The sequence below is a fragment of the Pongo abelii genome, chromosome 12 (genome assembly GCF_028885655.2).
Source record: "Pongo abelii isolate AG06213 chromosome 12, NHGRI_mPonAbe1-v2.0_pri, whole genome shotgun sequence".
Taxonomy (NCBI): domain Eukaryota; kingdom Metazoa; phylum Chordata; class Mammalia; order Primates; family Hominidae; genus Pongo; species Pongo abelii.
Window position 1 is genome coordinate 106,822,915 of NC_071997.2, and position 16,472 is coordinate 106,839,386.

At 48.6% G+C, this 16,472-nt stretch overlaps 1 protein-coding gene across 2 annotated transcripts in view; it reads left to right on the forward strand.

Moving 5' to 3' along the window:
- The window catches only part of KIF3C (kinesin family member 3C), a 53,431-nt gene that overhangs the window by 19,369 nt on the left and 17,590 nt on the right, over nt 1-16,472 (forward strand). For both annotated transcript variants that reach the window (NM_001131089.1, XM_024241861.3), the window contains 4 exon segments: nt 4,034-4,135; nt 4,810-4,932; nt 6,087-6,205; nt 8,522-8,638. In NM_001131089.1, the coding sequence (NP_001124561.1) occupies nt 4,034-4,135; nt 4,810-4,932; nt 6,087-6,205; nt 8,522-8,638 (461 nt within the window).

Consider the following 16,472-nt stretch of genomic DNA (forward strand, 5'->3'; position numbering starts at 1 on the left):
AAGAGTCCTTTTGTTTTGAGACGGAGTCTTGTTCTGTTACCCAGGCAGGAGTGCAGTGGCACGATCTCAGCTCACTGTAACCTCCACCTCGGGTTCAAGCAATTCTCCTGCCTCAGCCTCCCAAAGTGCTCGGATTACAGGCTTGAGCCACTGCGCCCGGCCTAAGCCTCTCTTCTCTTGATCTTCTCTCTCCTTTATGTCTCTGGAGATGCAGTGAGAGAACTACACACAGTATTCCCAGTTCAGCTGCATCACGGTTTTATATGAGGGTATAATGTTTTGTTTCCAGAAAGCCTTCATGATGGTGCCTGGGCAGATGCTACTGACTTTTTTAGCTGTGGCGGCATATTCAGCCAGTGTCTTCTGGGAACAATGGAGTGTTACTCCTCCTCCTCCTCCCCTTTTTAGGGCTTATAACTGATTGCCCATGGCTATCATTTAATTAGTAGAGTTAGGATTCCTTTTCCACAAAATGTAAAATTGTAGTTGACGCTCATCTGCCATTTTTTGTCAGCTCACATAGGCTAGAAATTCTCTTGTACTTTACCACCTAGGAGGATTTGGAGGTGTCTGTGAAGTTGGGTATTTCACCCAGGAACTCCTTCTTGCACAGCTTCAGAGATTAGTCCTGTTGTTTCACACTTGAGCGCCTTTCCATCCAGAGAAATACCTGTTTATTTGTTTCCTTTCTCTAGTTCACTTCCCCTTTCTCCATCTCCTCACTCCCCATGGAACTTTGAATAACCTCTGATGTGCAGCCTTGCCAGGAGCGCTTTAACCTCCAGAGTTCTGGTCATTGGCTTCCCCATGTGCTGTAATAACCTATTCCGTCCCATTCTGAAAGAACTCTTGGAGATTAGTCAGACACCATTTCCTCTTGCCGGAAACATGTTGATTTCCTTTAGCAGGTTCTGCTTCCTAAAAGAGTCACCACAGCCCCTGCAATAGGAAGAGCTTGAGCTTTGGAGCCAGGCAGGCCTGGGCCGGGTCTCCATTTAAGTTTTTTGTTTTCAATTCTCTTTCTTTTTTTGAGACAGGGTCTCACTGTTGCCCAAGCTAAAGTGCATTGGCACAATCTCAGCTCACTGCAGCCTCAACCTCCCAGGCTCAAGTGATCCGCCTGCCGCAGCCTTCTGAGTAGCTGGGACCACAGGCCCACACCACCATGCCCGACCCGTTTTTATATTTTTTATAGAGATGGGTTTTGCCATGTTACTTGGGCTGGTCTTGAACTCCTGGACTCAAGGGATCTGCCCACTTCAGCCTCCCAAAGTGCTGCAATTACAGGCATAAGCCATCTTGCTCAGCTGGATCTCCATTTAAATTTAATGAGATGCATGTAACTATCATTTTTCCAGTGAAAGCTCACAGATGGTTATCTGCCAAGCAGTGTGCTAAGTCCAGGGACCCTGAGATATGAGTAAGATATGATTGCTGTTCTGAGGGAGCTTACAGGCGAGAGAGCATGTAAACGAATAATGATTCTATCATGAGAAATAGTAGGAATATGGCCTGGTTACTGAGGGGGCCATCATGTGACCTTGGATGGGTTACATAACCTCTGTGAGCTTTCACTGGAAAAATGATAGTGCTAATAATATGCATGCCCCTACAGCAGTCCTTTTCGAACATTTATGTGCATCCAAATTACCTGGGAATCTCAGTACAATATGGATCTCGATTCACTAGGTCTGAATTTCTTATCTGATTTGCTTATTTATTTTTGAGATAGGGCGTTGCTATGTTGCCCAAGCTGATCTTGAACCCCTGGGCTCAAGCGATCCTCCTGCCTCAGCTTCCCAAACAATGGGGACCATGGGCATGAGCCACCACACCTGGCTCTGGAGTTTTAAAAAAGCTCCCCAGGTGATTCTAACATGCGGCGAAATTTGAGAACAAGGGTCTTTTGATTATAAAGAATAAAGAATGCTGGAGCCACATAAAATGCTGGGGAAAATGAAAGGTCTCAGGGTTGAAATGGACAAGCGTGTCCCAGATTCAGAGGCCAGGCCAGACAGCAGGTTCCTGAAGACCTGTGACCCAGTAGTTAGGGGATCAGGTATCCATGGTCCACAACAGTAGGGGCCTCCTCCGTGTGGTTCTTCTCTTTGCTCTCACGCCCACCCCACCCCTTCTGCCAGGTTCCCCAGATGATTGGGCCCCGTGACAGTGAATATGGATTGATGAATGGGAGGAGGAGAAACGGGGATAAAGAGAGCCCAAGGTGGCTGGGTGCAGTGGCTCACACCTGTAATCCCAGCACTTTGGGAGGCTGAGGCGGGTGGATCACTTGAGGTCAGGAGTTCGAGACCAGCCTGGCCAACATGGCAAAACCCATCTCTACTAAAAATACAAAAATTAGCTGGGTGTGGTGGCACGTGCCTGTAGTCTCAGCTACGTGGGAGGCTGAGGTGGGAGGATTGCAGGTGGCAGGTGAATCGCTGAGGGTGCAGTGTAAGGGATTCTTCTCTCTCACAGTCCTGCTGACCTGGAGTGTGAAGGAGGAGCCTAGGATGGGTTTAGGTCTGTGACAAGGCGATGCGGTAAGAGGGGAGATCATTAACCAGGAGCGCAGGTGGCTGCAGTGTGGCAGCATGGACAGCCTCAAGGGCTCAAGGCCTCTTGCTCCTGCCTTGGCCTCTGAGGCTGTGTGGGGCTGGAATGAGTCTCGTGCCTCTCTGGCGGGCCCAACTTGCTCAGCGTCTTTGGGTGACAAAGCCTCACACAGCCCAGTCCCTGACCTCCCAAAAGCCACTGTTAACCCCTGTCTGGCTGTGTTCCCAGTGATGTGGCTCTTACAGGTGGTCTCCTGCTCCCCAAGTCTGACAGCACCCCCTGCTTTGAGATCCCTCAGGCAGGTCAGCTGTTTCCACTGGGAAAAATTCCAGTGGAGAAGCAGCCAGCTTTTTCCACTGGTTCAAGGTGATTTCAACCTTCTAGGAGGCCCGTAATGAAGCCAGAGGACAACTGGGTACCCTGGGACAGCACCTTCTTCTTATTTTATTTTCATTTTCTAAAATTTCAAATCGCGCACCCCCCAAACCAGAATAGGTTTTGAGAGGCTGCCGACAGCACCCTCTTGAAAATACATTTTATGTAGTCACAGTTTACACAAATCTGACATTATTTCAGCTTCAGATTCCAAAGCACTGGCTAGGGGCTTTCACAGAGTGAGACTGGGGGTGCGAGGTTCAAATCTCTCCTCTTTGCTACTCAATAGCTGCATGGCCTTAGGCTGGTCATTCTCAATGTCTTCATTTGTTAAATGGGGAGGAGAATAGTCCCCCTTAGGGGAGGATGGAAACTATGGTGTTAAAGGCTTAGCTCAGCATCTAATAGATACTTAGCGCTCAGCAAATGTTTGCCAGCCATCCTGGAACATAGGCAGTGTTCCAATATTGTAGATGACAGACCTGAAGGGAATAATTTGCCCAAAGCCTCGAGGTAAGTGGGTAGAATGAAGTCTTCCCGGCCCTCTCCAAAGCTCCTGCTGTGCTGGGCCCGTGCTGTTCCTTCTTGCTGTGCAGTCTGCTCCCTTTGGCTTTTCTTCTGCTTTCCACATCAGCTGAAGATTTAGACCCTTTCCTGCTGCCTGTGTTGAGAGCTGTCTTCCTGAGTTGGAAGCCAGTTAGCTAAAGGCTGGGCTACCTGGTGACTGTATCTTTTCTTTCCCAATCCTCAACACCAGCTGGGTCCTGGTTGCCAGGATTAGGTTGCCACCCCCATCCTCCTCCTAGCCCTGGTGAACCAACCTTTCCTGTGTACTCAAAGCAAACAGATCAGTTGCCCTAGATTCCCCGAGGGGCACCCTCTCTGCCTCCCTAGTGTTCCTGCTGACAATAAGAGCCTTGTGCTGGGACCTAAGACGCTGGAGGGGAAAACTCCATTCTCCCTGAAAGTCACAAGGCCCCATCTGGGACACATCTTGTGTCCACTCCCAGAAGGACCACAGAGCAGGGAAGCAAAATCTCTCCAGCTGGCAATGTTGTGGACCCTTTGCAAAGCCCGCCTCCCAACCCCTCTGTGTCCCCAGGCCATGGAGAGCAAGCTCCTCATTGGGGGCAGGAATATCATGGATCACACCAACGAACAGCAGAAGATGTTGGAACTGAAGAGGCAGGAGATTGCCGAGCAGGTAGGGCCTCCAGGTGCCAGGTCCCCTTGGAGAGTGTGGCCTGCAGCTCATGTCTGGGAGGTGCAGGGCCGTTAAACCATGGTGGACTCTGGATCTCTGGAATTACAGTGCTGAGAATCTCAAACATGCCATCCTGCGTCCCACAGGTCTACTAGGGTCTTCCCTTTGGCAGGGGCACTGCTAGCTGGTGGGCGAGAGGACGTGATAGCTCTCCATAACATCAGCCTCCACAAGCCACCTGGTACTAATTCCTGGGCCTTCCACAAGGTGGTGTGAGTTCTTTGCCAACTGTATGACTGTTTCCCTAAATCATCAAGAACCACAGTTTGTTGGTCTTACCAATCAACCGTTACACCACTTGGGGAGAGGGTGAGGCAGTTTGGAAGGCAGTGTGATGTGCCTCCATCTGTGTGACTAACGCCCCTGGAGTAGGCCAGCTCTTAGGGCTGGAGTCTCCATCCACATGGGGCAGAGCCTGGCAAAGGCATGGCCCTGGGAACTGAGAGGAGGGTTCCCAGGGGCTCTGCAGGATTGGGTGGGAGCAGTGGATGTGGGCCCTGGGCCATGGTGAAGCCAGGTCCTGAGACAGGCAGAGTGAGCCAGTCCCCTGAGCTTTCCTGGCCCTCCCGAGTATGCACTGCTCCTTTGAGCCACACTGCCCGTCCTTGGCCTAGAAACGTCGTGAGCGGGAGATGCAGCAGGAGATGATGCTCCGAGACGAGGAGACCATGGAGCTCCGGGGCACCTACACGTCCCTGCAGCAGGAGGTGGAGGTCAAAACCAAGAAACTCAAGAAGGTGAGACGCTGCAGCAGGACCGGTCAAGGTGTGCTGGAGGCCCAGCAGTCTCTGCCCAAGGGGTGTGTGCTTCAGGGACTCCTCCCCATTTGGCTGGAACTGCTGAACCCCTGAGTGACATGGCTTAGCCTCGGGGGTGAGCAACAGGGGGAGGCAGGAGGCGGGGGCTGGGGGTGGAGTGGAGCCTTTTCTCCTGGGCCAGGGTGGGCTGTGACAGGCTGCAAACTCTGTCACTGCAGTATCCAGCGTTACCATCCTCATGGTCCTGGGTGATTTCCCCGTTCAGTGTCACCAGTGAGTCACAGTTGGGATAGCTGGGCCTGGAGCAGGGCCAGGGGAATACAGAGAGGCTGAGGAGGAGACTGGAACCCCGGGAAGCTCAGGCGGGGAGCGTAAGGCCCTCAAGGACATGTCAAGGGATGAGAATAGCCGCTCACCAGGACCCTGCAAAGCCCGTGGCAAGGGAAAGACATGCACACGTGAGGGGAGTCTAGGGCAGAAAGCAGCAAAGCTCCAGCTTGGATTCTGGGAAAAATCTGGAGACCCTTCAGGGTGGCTGATGTGGCTGCCCCGGGGCAGGCCTGGCAGAGGCACTGCCACGGTGGCAGTTACCACGGACCCAGCTCTCAGTGGCTTTGGAGACGAGCAGGATGGCCATGCTGCCTCCACAGCCCACTTTTGAGAGCCCCTGAAGAGACTGGAGTGGGAGGAGTCACCTTCCAAACTCGTTCAGGCTTCCTGCTCCCTGAGCTGGGTCTCCAAATGAGCCCTGGGTCCTAGTTCCGGCTCTTCTATTGGCTGGTTGTGTGACCTTGAGCAAGTCTGTGCCTGGCTTCCTCATCTATGAAAGGAGGGTATTGGACCAAAAGGTCCCTGGGGTCCCCTCCCGTTTGAACATTCCACGATGCTGATAGCAGCTGAGAAAGAGCAGGCAATGGTCACAGGCCTTAGTGTAGGAGGGCGGGGCACCCCTTTAAATAGCCCAGCCCAATTCGTGGTGGGTTGGGCACAGAGGGGAGTTCAGAAAAGGACCCCCAGCCTCATCCTGGGCTGAGTGGGTAGACTCTGAGCCTGCAGCCCTGCGGCTCAGGCTGGGTGACTGGGGCCTCGTTGCCACACCAAGCAGCCTCTGAGTGGCACCTGTCCCCACCCAGCTCTACGCCAAGCTGCAGGCGGTGAAGGCGGAGATCCAGGACCAGCATGATGAGTACATCCGCGTGCGGCAGGACCTGGAGGAGGCGCAGAACGAGCAGACCCGCGAACTCAAGCTCAAGTAGGGCCCGCAGCTCTTTTCCTCGCGGGTCCCCACAGCCAGCCATCCTTCCCTCTCCTCATTCCCTAAGGCCTCATCCTGACTGTCTCCTCTCCCATGAGTCCCTTAGGAATAAAATGCGTCTGAGGGCTGAGGGATGGGCCCACGTGCTGGAGTTTCTTCTACCTCCTCTGCCTGTATATGATGAACCCCTCAAAATGGACGCTAGGTGCTGGCCAAAAGTAACTCCGAAGGCCCCGAGGCTACCATCTTTGCATAAGAATAAGTGATTTTAAATTTTTAAAAAATTATTTTTAGGGCCGGGAGCAGTGGCTCATGCCTGTAATCCCAGCACTTTGGGAGGCCGAGGCGGGTGGATCACCTGAGGTCAGGAGTTCAAGACCAGCCTGATCAACATGGTGAAACCCTGTCTCTACTAAAAATACAAAAATTAGCCAGGCATGGTGGTGCGCACCTGTAATCCCAGCTACTCATGAGGCTGAGGCAGAATTGCTTGAACCTGGGCGGTGGAGGTGGCATTGAGCCGAGACCATGCCACTGCACTCCAGCCTGGGTGACAGAGCGAGACGTCTCAAAAAAAAAAAAAAAAAGGCCGGGCGCAGTGGCTCACGCCTGTAATCCCAGCACTTTGGGAGGCTGAGGCGGGTGGATCACAAGGTCAGGAGATCGAGACCATCCTGGCTAACACGGAGAAACCCCGCCTCTACTAAAAATAAAAAAATTAGCCGGGCGTGGTGGCGGGCGCCTGTAGTCCCAGCCACTTGGGAGGCTGAGGCAGGAGAATGGTGTGAACCTGGGAGGCAGAGCTTGCAGTGAGCTGGGATGGAGCCACTGCACTCCAGCCTGGGCGACAGAGCAAGACTCCATCTCAAAAAAAAAAAAAATTATTTTTAAATTTGTTTTAAAAATTATTTTTTAAAATGTGTGTATGTAGTAGGTGTATATATTAATATTGATGGGATACATTAGATTTTTTTTGATATTAGATTTTTTTTTGGAGATGGAATAATGCTCTATCATCCACCCTGAAGTGCAGTGGTGCAGTCTTGGCTCACTGCAGCCTCCACCTCCCAAATTCAAGCGGTCCTCCCGCCTCAGCCTCCTGAGTAGCTGGGACTACAGGTGCCCGCCACCACGCCTGACTAATATTTGCATTTTTAGTAGAGATGGATCTCCTGACCTCAGGTGATCCGCCCTCCTCGGCCTCCCAAAGGGCTGGGATTACAGGCATGAGCCACCTCGCCTGGCCACATGAGATGTTTTGATACAGGCGTGCAGTGTGAACTAAGCACATCATGGAGAACGGGGTATCCATCCCCTCAAACATTTATCCTTCAAGTTAAAACAATCCAGTTACACTCTTTATTTTAAAATATACAATTTGCCGGCTTATTCCTGTAATCCCAGCACTTTGGGAGGCCGAGGCAGGTGGATCACCTGAGATTAGGAGTTTGAGACCAGCCTGGCCAACGTGGTGAAACCCCATCTGTACTAAAAATACAAAAATTAGCCGGGCATGGTGGCGTGTGCCTGTAATCCCAGCTACTCAGGAGGCTGAGGCAGGAGAATCACTTGAACCCAGGAGGTGGAGGTTGCAGTGAGCCGAGATCGCGCCATTGCACTCCAGCTTGGGCGGCAAGTGCAAAACTGTCTCAAAAAAAAAAAAAAATATATATATATACACACACACACACATACATATAGACAATTAAGTTATTGACTATAGTCACCCTATTGTGCTATCAAATAAAAGTATTTATTCATTTTTCTATTTTTGTGTACCTATTAGAAGCAGTGATTTTTCAAGCTGCAGTATTTCTATAGGGATCCTTTCCCCTTAACTTCTTGATTTTCCCACCTCCACATTGCCTCTGCCTCTTTTTTTAAAATAAATAAATAATTAATTAACTTATTTTTTTGAGATGGAGTCTCGCTCTGTTGCCCAGGCTGGAGTGCAGTGGTGTGATCTCAGCTTACTGCAAGCTCTGCCTCCCGGGTTCATGCCATTCTCCTGCCTCAGCCTCCCGAGTAGCTTGGGACTACAGGCGCCCACCACCACACCCGGCTAATTTTTTTTTTTGTATTTTTAGTAGAGACGGAGATGGTGTTTCACTGTGTTAGCCAGGATGGTCTTGATCTCCTGACCTCGTGATCCGCCCGCCTCGGCCTCCCAAAATGCTGGGATTACAGGCGTGAGCCACCACGCCCGGCCCCCTCTGCCTCTTGGCTTGTTGCTTCTAATCCTTCAACCCTCACATGCACCACGTGGTCTCTCGCTCACCCATTTTCCCATCACTCCTTCATTCCTGCTCCCAGGTACCTAATCATCGAGAACTTCATCCCGCCAGAGGAGAAGAACAAGATCATGAACCGGCTTTTCCTGGACTGTGAGGAGGAGCAGTGGAAGTTCCAACCACTGGTGCCAGCCGGCGTGTGAGTCTCTAAACCAGCTGTCTGGGCTGGGGGACTTGTGGGTCCACTCCAGGTCGGGGCTGGTGAGGGGCCTGAGGCCCTGCCTGCAGGGAGACAGATGTTTTGTGGATTGGGGAAAAGATGGGGAGGATGCCGATGGGGGATGAATTTCTCAGGATCTAATTGTAGGGGTCTCTATGATGGAAGGGTGTTCTGGGAAAAAAAAGTGTCTCATTGACCTGGGATGCAGAAAATACCTTGTGAGGGATCTCGGGAGGGAGGAAGAGCATCTCAGCCTCTTGACAATCCTAGCGAATGCTAACATCTGGCCAGGTCTGGTGAATATTCATTTGTCAGATGCCCGAAATAGCAACCACAGTTAATATCTGCCAAGCGCTACTGTGTGCCGGATGCTGTGCAAGACTCAGGAGACAGAAGATAAATTAGACATGGTCCGAGCTCACAGTCCAGTGGGAAATAAGTAATCAGATCATGATGTGATAGAGCTGTGATCCAATCTCAGTGGGCTCGTTCATCCGGGTGATTCAGCATTTCCACCTGTTTCCACGTCCTAGCCCTTGGGTGCAGCTGCGGCCATTGGCTGGGTGTGTGGCTCCCTCTGCTGGTGGCCATGAAGAACATCCCACCAGAGTGAGGCCTTGCCCGGCTGAACCATGGGCCCTTAATTGCAAATATGTAGAGAGAGGTGCTTAGGAGGCTGGACACCAATGCACCTTCCTGGAGATTGTTTGCTCTCTCTAGAATATTAATGTTAAACTAGGGTAAGAGTCTCCCTAAATCTGGGATGGGAAGCTAGCAAGAGGTCTACAGCTTCTCACTGCAGCATCAGATGCCTACTTGGTTATTTTTTTTCCTTTCTTCCTGTTCTTTTCTTCTTTTTTTTTCTTTAACAACTATAGCTTGGATGCCTATTTGATCTTTCTTAAAGGCTGATTTTACTTAAGGTGATACCACATAAGTTTGTAAGTGGCAGGCACATGAATAGAGGACTTTTCAATGGTATCACTTTGCACCTACAATCCACCTTTCCAATCTAGGTAGAGATTCTCAATAGTACATCAGCTATCACAGAGGTTTTCCACCCTGGCTGGAGCTAGAATACCTGCAGAGAGTCTGATTTAAAGGATCCCAGGTCTTAGGTTTTGTGATTCTGCATTTGAAGCCAGGCTAGAAAACCACTGCTCCAATGACATTTGCCGGAGTTGGATGCTGGCGAGGCTTCACTCTGAAGGGTTATCTTATGCTTAGAAAAGTTCTTTCTAGCCAGGCATGGTGGCTCAAGTCTGTAATCTCAGCACTTTGGGAGGCTGAGGCAGGTGGATGGCCTGAGGTCAGGAATTTGAGACCAGCCTGACCAACATAGTGAAACCCCATCTCTACTAAAAATACAAAAAAAATTAGCTGGGCGTGGTGGCAGTTGCCTGTAATCCCAGCTACTAGGGAGGCTGAGGCAGGAGAATCGCTTGAACTCGGGAGGTGGAGGTTACAGTGAGCCAAGATCACGCCATTGCGCTCCAGCCTGGGCAACAAGAGCAAGACTCCATCTCAAAAAAAAAAAAAAAGAAGAAAAAAGAAAAGGTCTTTCTGCCGGACATGGTGGCTTATGCCTGTAATCCTGTAATCCCAGCACTTTGGGAGGCCGAGGCAGGTGGATCACTTGGCGTCAGAAGTTTGAGACCAGCCTGGCCAACGTGGTGAAACCGTGTCTCTACTAAAAATATAAAAAATTAGCCGGGTGTGGTGGCATGCACCTGCAATCTCAGCTCCTGGGGAAGCTGAGGCAAGAGAATCGCTTGAACCCAGGAGGCGGAGGTTGCAGTGAAACTTGCTCTTTCGCCCAGGCTGGAGTGCAGTGGTATGATCTTGGCTCACTGCAACCTCTGCTTCCTGGGTTCAAACGATTCTCGAGCCTCAGCCTCCCCAGTAGCTGGGATTGCAGGTGTGTGCTACCACGCCCGGCTAATTTTTGGTATTTTTAGTAGAGACAGGGTTTCACCATGTTGGCCAGGCTGGTCTCGAACTCCTGAGCTCAAGTGATCCACCTGCCTCAGCCTCCCAAAATGCTGGAATTATAGGCATGAGCCACTACACCAGTCCTTAGAAAAGTTCTTGAGCTTAAAGTTTGCAGGTGAAGGAATTTCTTTACATTGGATGTAGTAGTGCCAACAATGTGCTCAACTAGTTGTGGGATGGGAGAGGCTTTGAGAAGGTGTGCATTAACTTTTGTTGTTGTTGTTGTTGTTTGAGACAGGGTCTCACTCTGTCACCCAGGCTGGAGTGCAGTGGTGTAATCACAGCTCACTGCAACCTCAGCCTCCCCGGGCTCATGTGATCCTCCTCCCAGCTAATTTTTTTTTCTTTTTTTTTTGGTATTTTTTGTAGAGACAGGGTTTTGCCATGTTACCCGGGCTGATCTCAAACTCCTGGGCTGAAGCAATCTGCCTGCCTTGTCCTCTCAAAGTTCTAGGATTACAGGCGTGAGCCACTGCGCCTGGCCACGTCAGCTTTTTATTTTGAAAACAAGAATTGCAAGAATAGTATAAAGAGTTCTCATATACCCTTCACCAGATTATTAACATTTTGCCATATCTTGCTTTAACTTTCCCCCAACCATTTGAGATTAAGTTGCAGACATTTTGACCTTTTATCTGTACTTCCGAAGAATGAGAACATTCGTGTTCCACAGTGCAATGATCAAATTCATGAAATTTTGTATTGTCACAATATTATTATATAGGCAATATTAAATATTTGCCAATGTCCTTTATGAAGATTTCCCTCCCTCCCCACCTGCAATCATGCATTTCATTTAATTGTCATGACCCTTTGGTCTCCTTTAATGTGGAACTGAGAAGGGATTTTGACTTGAGTTTAGCAATTTCTTGCTTCAGAGGAATTTATTCATTTCTCAAAACACTCTGCAATTTTGACTTGACTGCCTCAAGCACATGATCCAGACTCAAAGCATGGCGGGTGCTCTACCTGAAGTTAGAATGAGCTTTCTGCGTAATGATTATGAATTTCCTTCCCTCCCTCCCTCCCTCCCTTCATTCCTTCCCTTTCTTCTTTCTTTCCCTTCCTTCCTTCCTTTCTCTCTTTCTTTCTCTTTCTTCCTTTCTTTATTTTCTTCCTTACTTCCTTGCTTGCTTTCTTGCTTTCTTTTTTCTTGAGTTGAGATCTCACTCTGTCACCCAGGCTGGAGTATATAACTCACTGCAGCTTCGGGCTCCTGGGCTCAAGTGATCCTCCTGCCTCAGCCTCCTAGTAGCTGGGGCCACAGGCATACACCACAACACCAGCTAAATTTTTTATCTTTTGTAGAGACAGGGTCTCACCTTGTTGCCTAGGCTGGTCATGAAGTCCTGGGCTTAAGCGATCCTCCTCCCACTGCCTCCCAGGGTTGGGATCACAGGCATGAGCCACCCCACCCAGCCTGGACTTCCCCTCCTTATTTATGTTATTTATTTATTTGTATTATTTTTGAGACAGAGTCTAGCTCTGTCTGCACTCAGGCTAGAGTGCAGTGGTGTGATCACAGCTCACTGCAGCCTTGATCTCCTGGGCTCAAGTGATCCTCCCACTCAGCCTCCCAAGTAGCTTGAACCAGCAGGCAGTCACCACCATGGCCAGCTCATTTTTTCTTAAATGTTTTTTAAAAGTTTGCTTTCTTCCACCAGGTGTTCATGCCTGTAATCCCAGCTACTCTGGGGGCTGAGGCAGAAAGATTGCTTGAGCCCAGGCTATTGTAAGCTAGGATCATGTCACTGTACTCTAGCCTGGGCGACAGAATGAGACCTCATCTCTAAAAAATTTTTTTTAATTTACTTTCTTCCTTTTAAGTAACCCTTACTTCAATTGCAAACAATGTTTTCATTATGGAAAATTTAAATAAACATAGAAAAAATGAAAATTCCACCTAGCTAGTAGTAGTGTTTACTAACAATTGGATATGAACTTTCCACCATCGTTTCTTTTTTTATGCATAAACTTTTCTCCTTTTTGAGAGTTAAAATGGTTTGTATATGCTGAAAAAAACCATTCACAGATTTTAAAAATTAAAATAGCTACCTTAAAACAACATACTTTAATTAATTTTTACAGTAATACCTATAATAACATTTTTTTTTTTTTGAGACAGAGTCTCGCTCTGTCACCCAGGCTGGAGTGCAGTGGCGCTGTCTCGGCTCACTGCAAGTTCCGCCTCCCGGGTTCACGCCATTTTCCTGCCTCAGCCTCCTGAGTAACTGGGACTACAGGTGCCCACCACCACACCCGGCTAATTTTTTGTAGTTTTAGTAAAGACAGGGTTTCACCATGTTAGCCAGGATGGTCTCGATCTCCTGACCTCATGATCTGCCCGCCCCGGCCTCCTAAAGTGCTGGGATTACAGGCGCAAGCCACTACGCCCAGCCCCTGTAGTAACTTTTTAAAAAGAAAGAAGCTTGCTAGAATATAGATCCCTCTTTACTGTGTAAGTGTTGCCAATTTCTAGCCCATTGTCTTTTTTACCCCGATCTTCTGCTTTAAAGGCAAGTTTGTGCTGTTTATTAAAGGGTTCTAATGTATGTCTCCAAAAGCCCTCTGCTCTTGTTGCCCAGGCTGGAGTGCAATGGCACAATCTTGGCTCATTGCAACCTCCACCTCCCGGATTCAAGCAATTCTCCTGCCTCAACTTCCCCAGTAGCTGGGATTACAGGCGCCCACTACCAAGCTTGGCTAAATTTTTTTGTATTTTTAGTAGAGACAGGGTTTCACCATGTTGGCCAGGCTGGTCTTGAACTCCTGACCTCAGGTGATCCGCCTACCTCAGCCTCCCGAAGTGCTGGGATTACAGGCGTGAGCCACTGTACCCAGCCTTATTTCTTTTTTTTTTTTTTTTTTTTGAGATGGAGTCCCGCTCTGTCCCCAAGCTAGAGTGCAGCGGCGCGATCTCGGCTCACTGCAACCTCCACCTCCCAGACTCATGTAATTCTCTAGCTTCAGCCTCCCGAGTAGCTGGGATTACAGGTGCACACCACGACACCCAGCCAATTTTTTGTTTTTGTTTTTGAGATGGAGTCTAGCTCTGTCGTCAGGCTGGAGTGCAGTGGCACGATCTTTGCTCACTGCAACCTCCGCCTCCCGGGTTCAAGCGATTCTCCTGCCTCAGCCTCCTGAGTAACTGGGATTACAGGCGCCTGCCGCCACGCCCAGCTAATTTTTGTATTTTTAGTAGGGACTGGGTTTCACCATGTTGGCCAGGATGGTCTCAAACTCCTGACCTCGTGATCTGTCCACCTTGGCCCACCAAAGTGCTGGGATTACAGGCATGAGCCACTGTGCCCAGCCTAATTTTTATATTTTTAGTAGAGATGGGGTTTTACCATGTTGGCCAGGCTGGTCTCGAACTCCTGATCTCAAGTGATCCACCCACCTCGGCCTCCCAAAGTGCTGGGATTATAGGCACAAGCCACCTCACCTGGCCCCCACCTTTCCTCTCTGTGATTCTTCCCACTGTCCTTGAGCAGGGAAAGTTGTGAAAAGAGAAAGAGTCAGTTCTTTGCCACTGGAAAACTGGAAAACTCTGGTTTTTCCTCAGAAGCTATTTGCTTTATTTTTACTTATTTTATTTTATTTATTTTTTGATACAGAATCTCGCTGTGTCACCCAGGCTATAGTGCAGTGGCATGATCTCAGCTCACTGCAACCTCTGCCTCCCAGGTTGAAGCAATTCTCCTGCCTCAGCCTCCTGAGTAGCTGGGATTACAAGCACCCACCACCATGCCCGGCTAATTTGTTTGTATTTTTGGTAGAGACGGGGTTTCACCATGTTGGCTAGGCTGGTTTTGAACTCCTGACCTCAAGTGATCTTCCTGCCTTGGCCTCCCAATGTGCTAGGATTTACAGGCGTGAGCCACCGTGCACATCCAAAAACTATTTGCTTTAAATTTACCTCCATAGTGTTAAGTTGTATTATTTTGCTGTTGTTGTTGAGATGGAGTCTCGTCTGTCACCCAGGCTGTGGTGCACTGGCAGCATGATAGCTCGCTGTGTTGCCTGGGCTGGTCTTGAACTCCTGGCTTCACGCTAATCCTCCCACCTCAGCTTCCCAAAGTGCTGGGATTACAGGCAGGAGCCACTGCATGCAACTGGCCTTAAATTTTATTCTTTTTATTTTTATTTATTTATTTTTTTTGAGACATTCTCACTCTGTCACCCACGCTGGAGTGCAGTGACACTATCTTGGCTCACTGCAACCTCCGCCTCCTGGGTTCAAGCAATTCTCATGCCTCAGCCTCCCAAGTAGCTGGGATTACAGGCTTGAGCCACCGAACCTGGCCTTAATTTTATCCTTTATAAAGGGACTACCCTGACCAAGAATTGAACCCAGGCTGCAGCTGTGAAAGGACAGGATTTTAAATACCAGACTATAAAGTAGAGCAGCTTTTATAGTGTTTTCTTTTCCAAGATTCTTTGCAAAGAATTAGTCCTAACACACACTCATTATACCCATTAATTTAAATCTGCATATAGTTGCTTCCACATTGCATTTGTAAGTTTGTGTTGGCAACTCTTCTACATGAATACCAATTGGACAGTGTTCCCTTAAAATTTTTTTTTTTTTCAGATGGAGTTTTGCTCTTGTTGCCCAAGCTGGAGTGCAATGGTGTGATCTCGGTTCACTGCAACCTCTACCTCCCAGGTTCAAGTGATTCTCCTGCCTCAGCCTCCTGAGTAGCTGGGATTACAGGTGCCTGCCACCACGCCTGGCTAATTTTTGCATTTTTAGTAGAGACGGGGTTTCGCCATGTTGGCCAGGCTGATCTTGAACTCCTGATCTCAAGTGATCCACTCACCTCAGCCTCCCAAAGTGCTGGGATTACAGGCGTGAGCCACAGTGCCTGGCCTCCCTGAAATTCTTATATTGAAAATTTAAAGCTATAAATAGATTTACAAGGTTTTCCGAAATTATGGTTAAGTATATTCATAACTTAACCATGCTATTTTATACAGAATATGTTTGTACCTGTTCAGAATAAAGACCAAGTACAACATATGTACAGAAAATATGCAAATACATCTGGGTAGGGTAAAAGGCAATTATAGGCCGGGTACAGTGGCTCATGCCTGTAATCCCAGCACTTTAGGAGACTGAAGCAGGTAGATGGCTTGAGCCTAGATGTTTGAAACCAGCCTGGGCAACATAGTGAGACCCCATCTCTACAAAAAAATACAAAAAGTTAGCCAGGCATTAGCACATGCCTGTACTCCCAGCTACTTGGGAGGCTGAGGTGGGAGGATTGCTTGAGCCTAGGAGGTTGAGGCCTCACTGAGCTGTGATTATACCACTTCACTCCATCTAGCCTGGTCAACAGAGTGAGACCCTGTCTCAAAAAAAAAAAAAAAAAAAGGCAATTATGATTTACCAATGTTCTCTACTACACTTAAATACAAATTTTATGAACAGTAATTACAGAATGCTCTAATATAATAAAGAATCCCAAGAAATAAATTACTTCAAAACAGTTATTAAGAAATATCAGGTAGCTGGGCACGGTGGATCACACCTGTAATCCCAGCTACTTGGGAGGCTGAGGCAGGGGAATCGCTTGAACCTGGGAGGCAGAAGTTGCAGTGAGCCGAGATCATGCCATTGCACTCCAGCCTGGGCCATAGAGCAAGACTACATATCAATAAAAAAGAAAGAAAGAAAGAAAGAAAGAAAGAGATATCAGGTAATCAAGAACATATTCTTTTCTTTTTCTTTTGTCACTGTCCACTTTGCTATGTCTGATGACTGCAATTTGCAGTATTTAATATTTATTTCAGAACTTTAAAAAATACAAAAATAGAA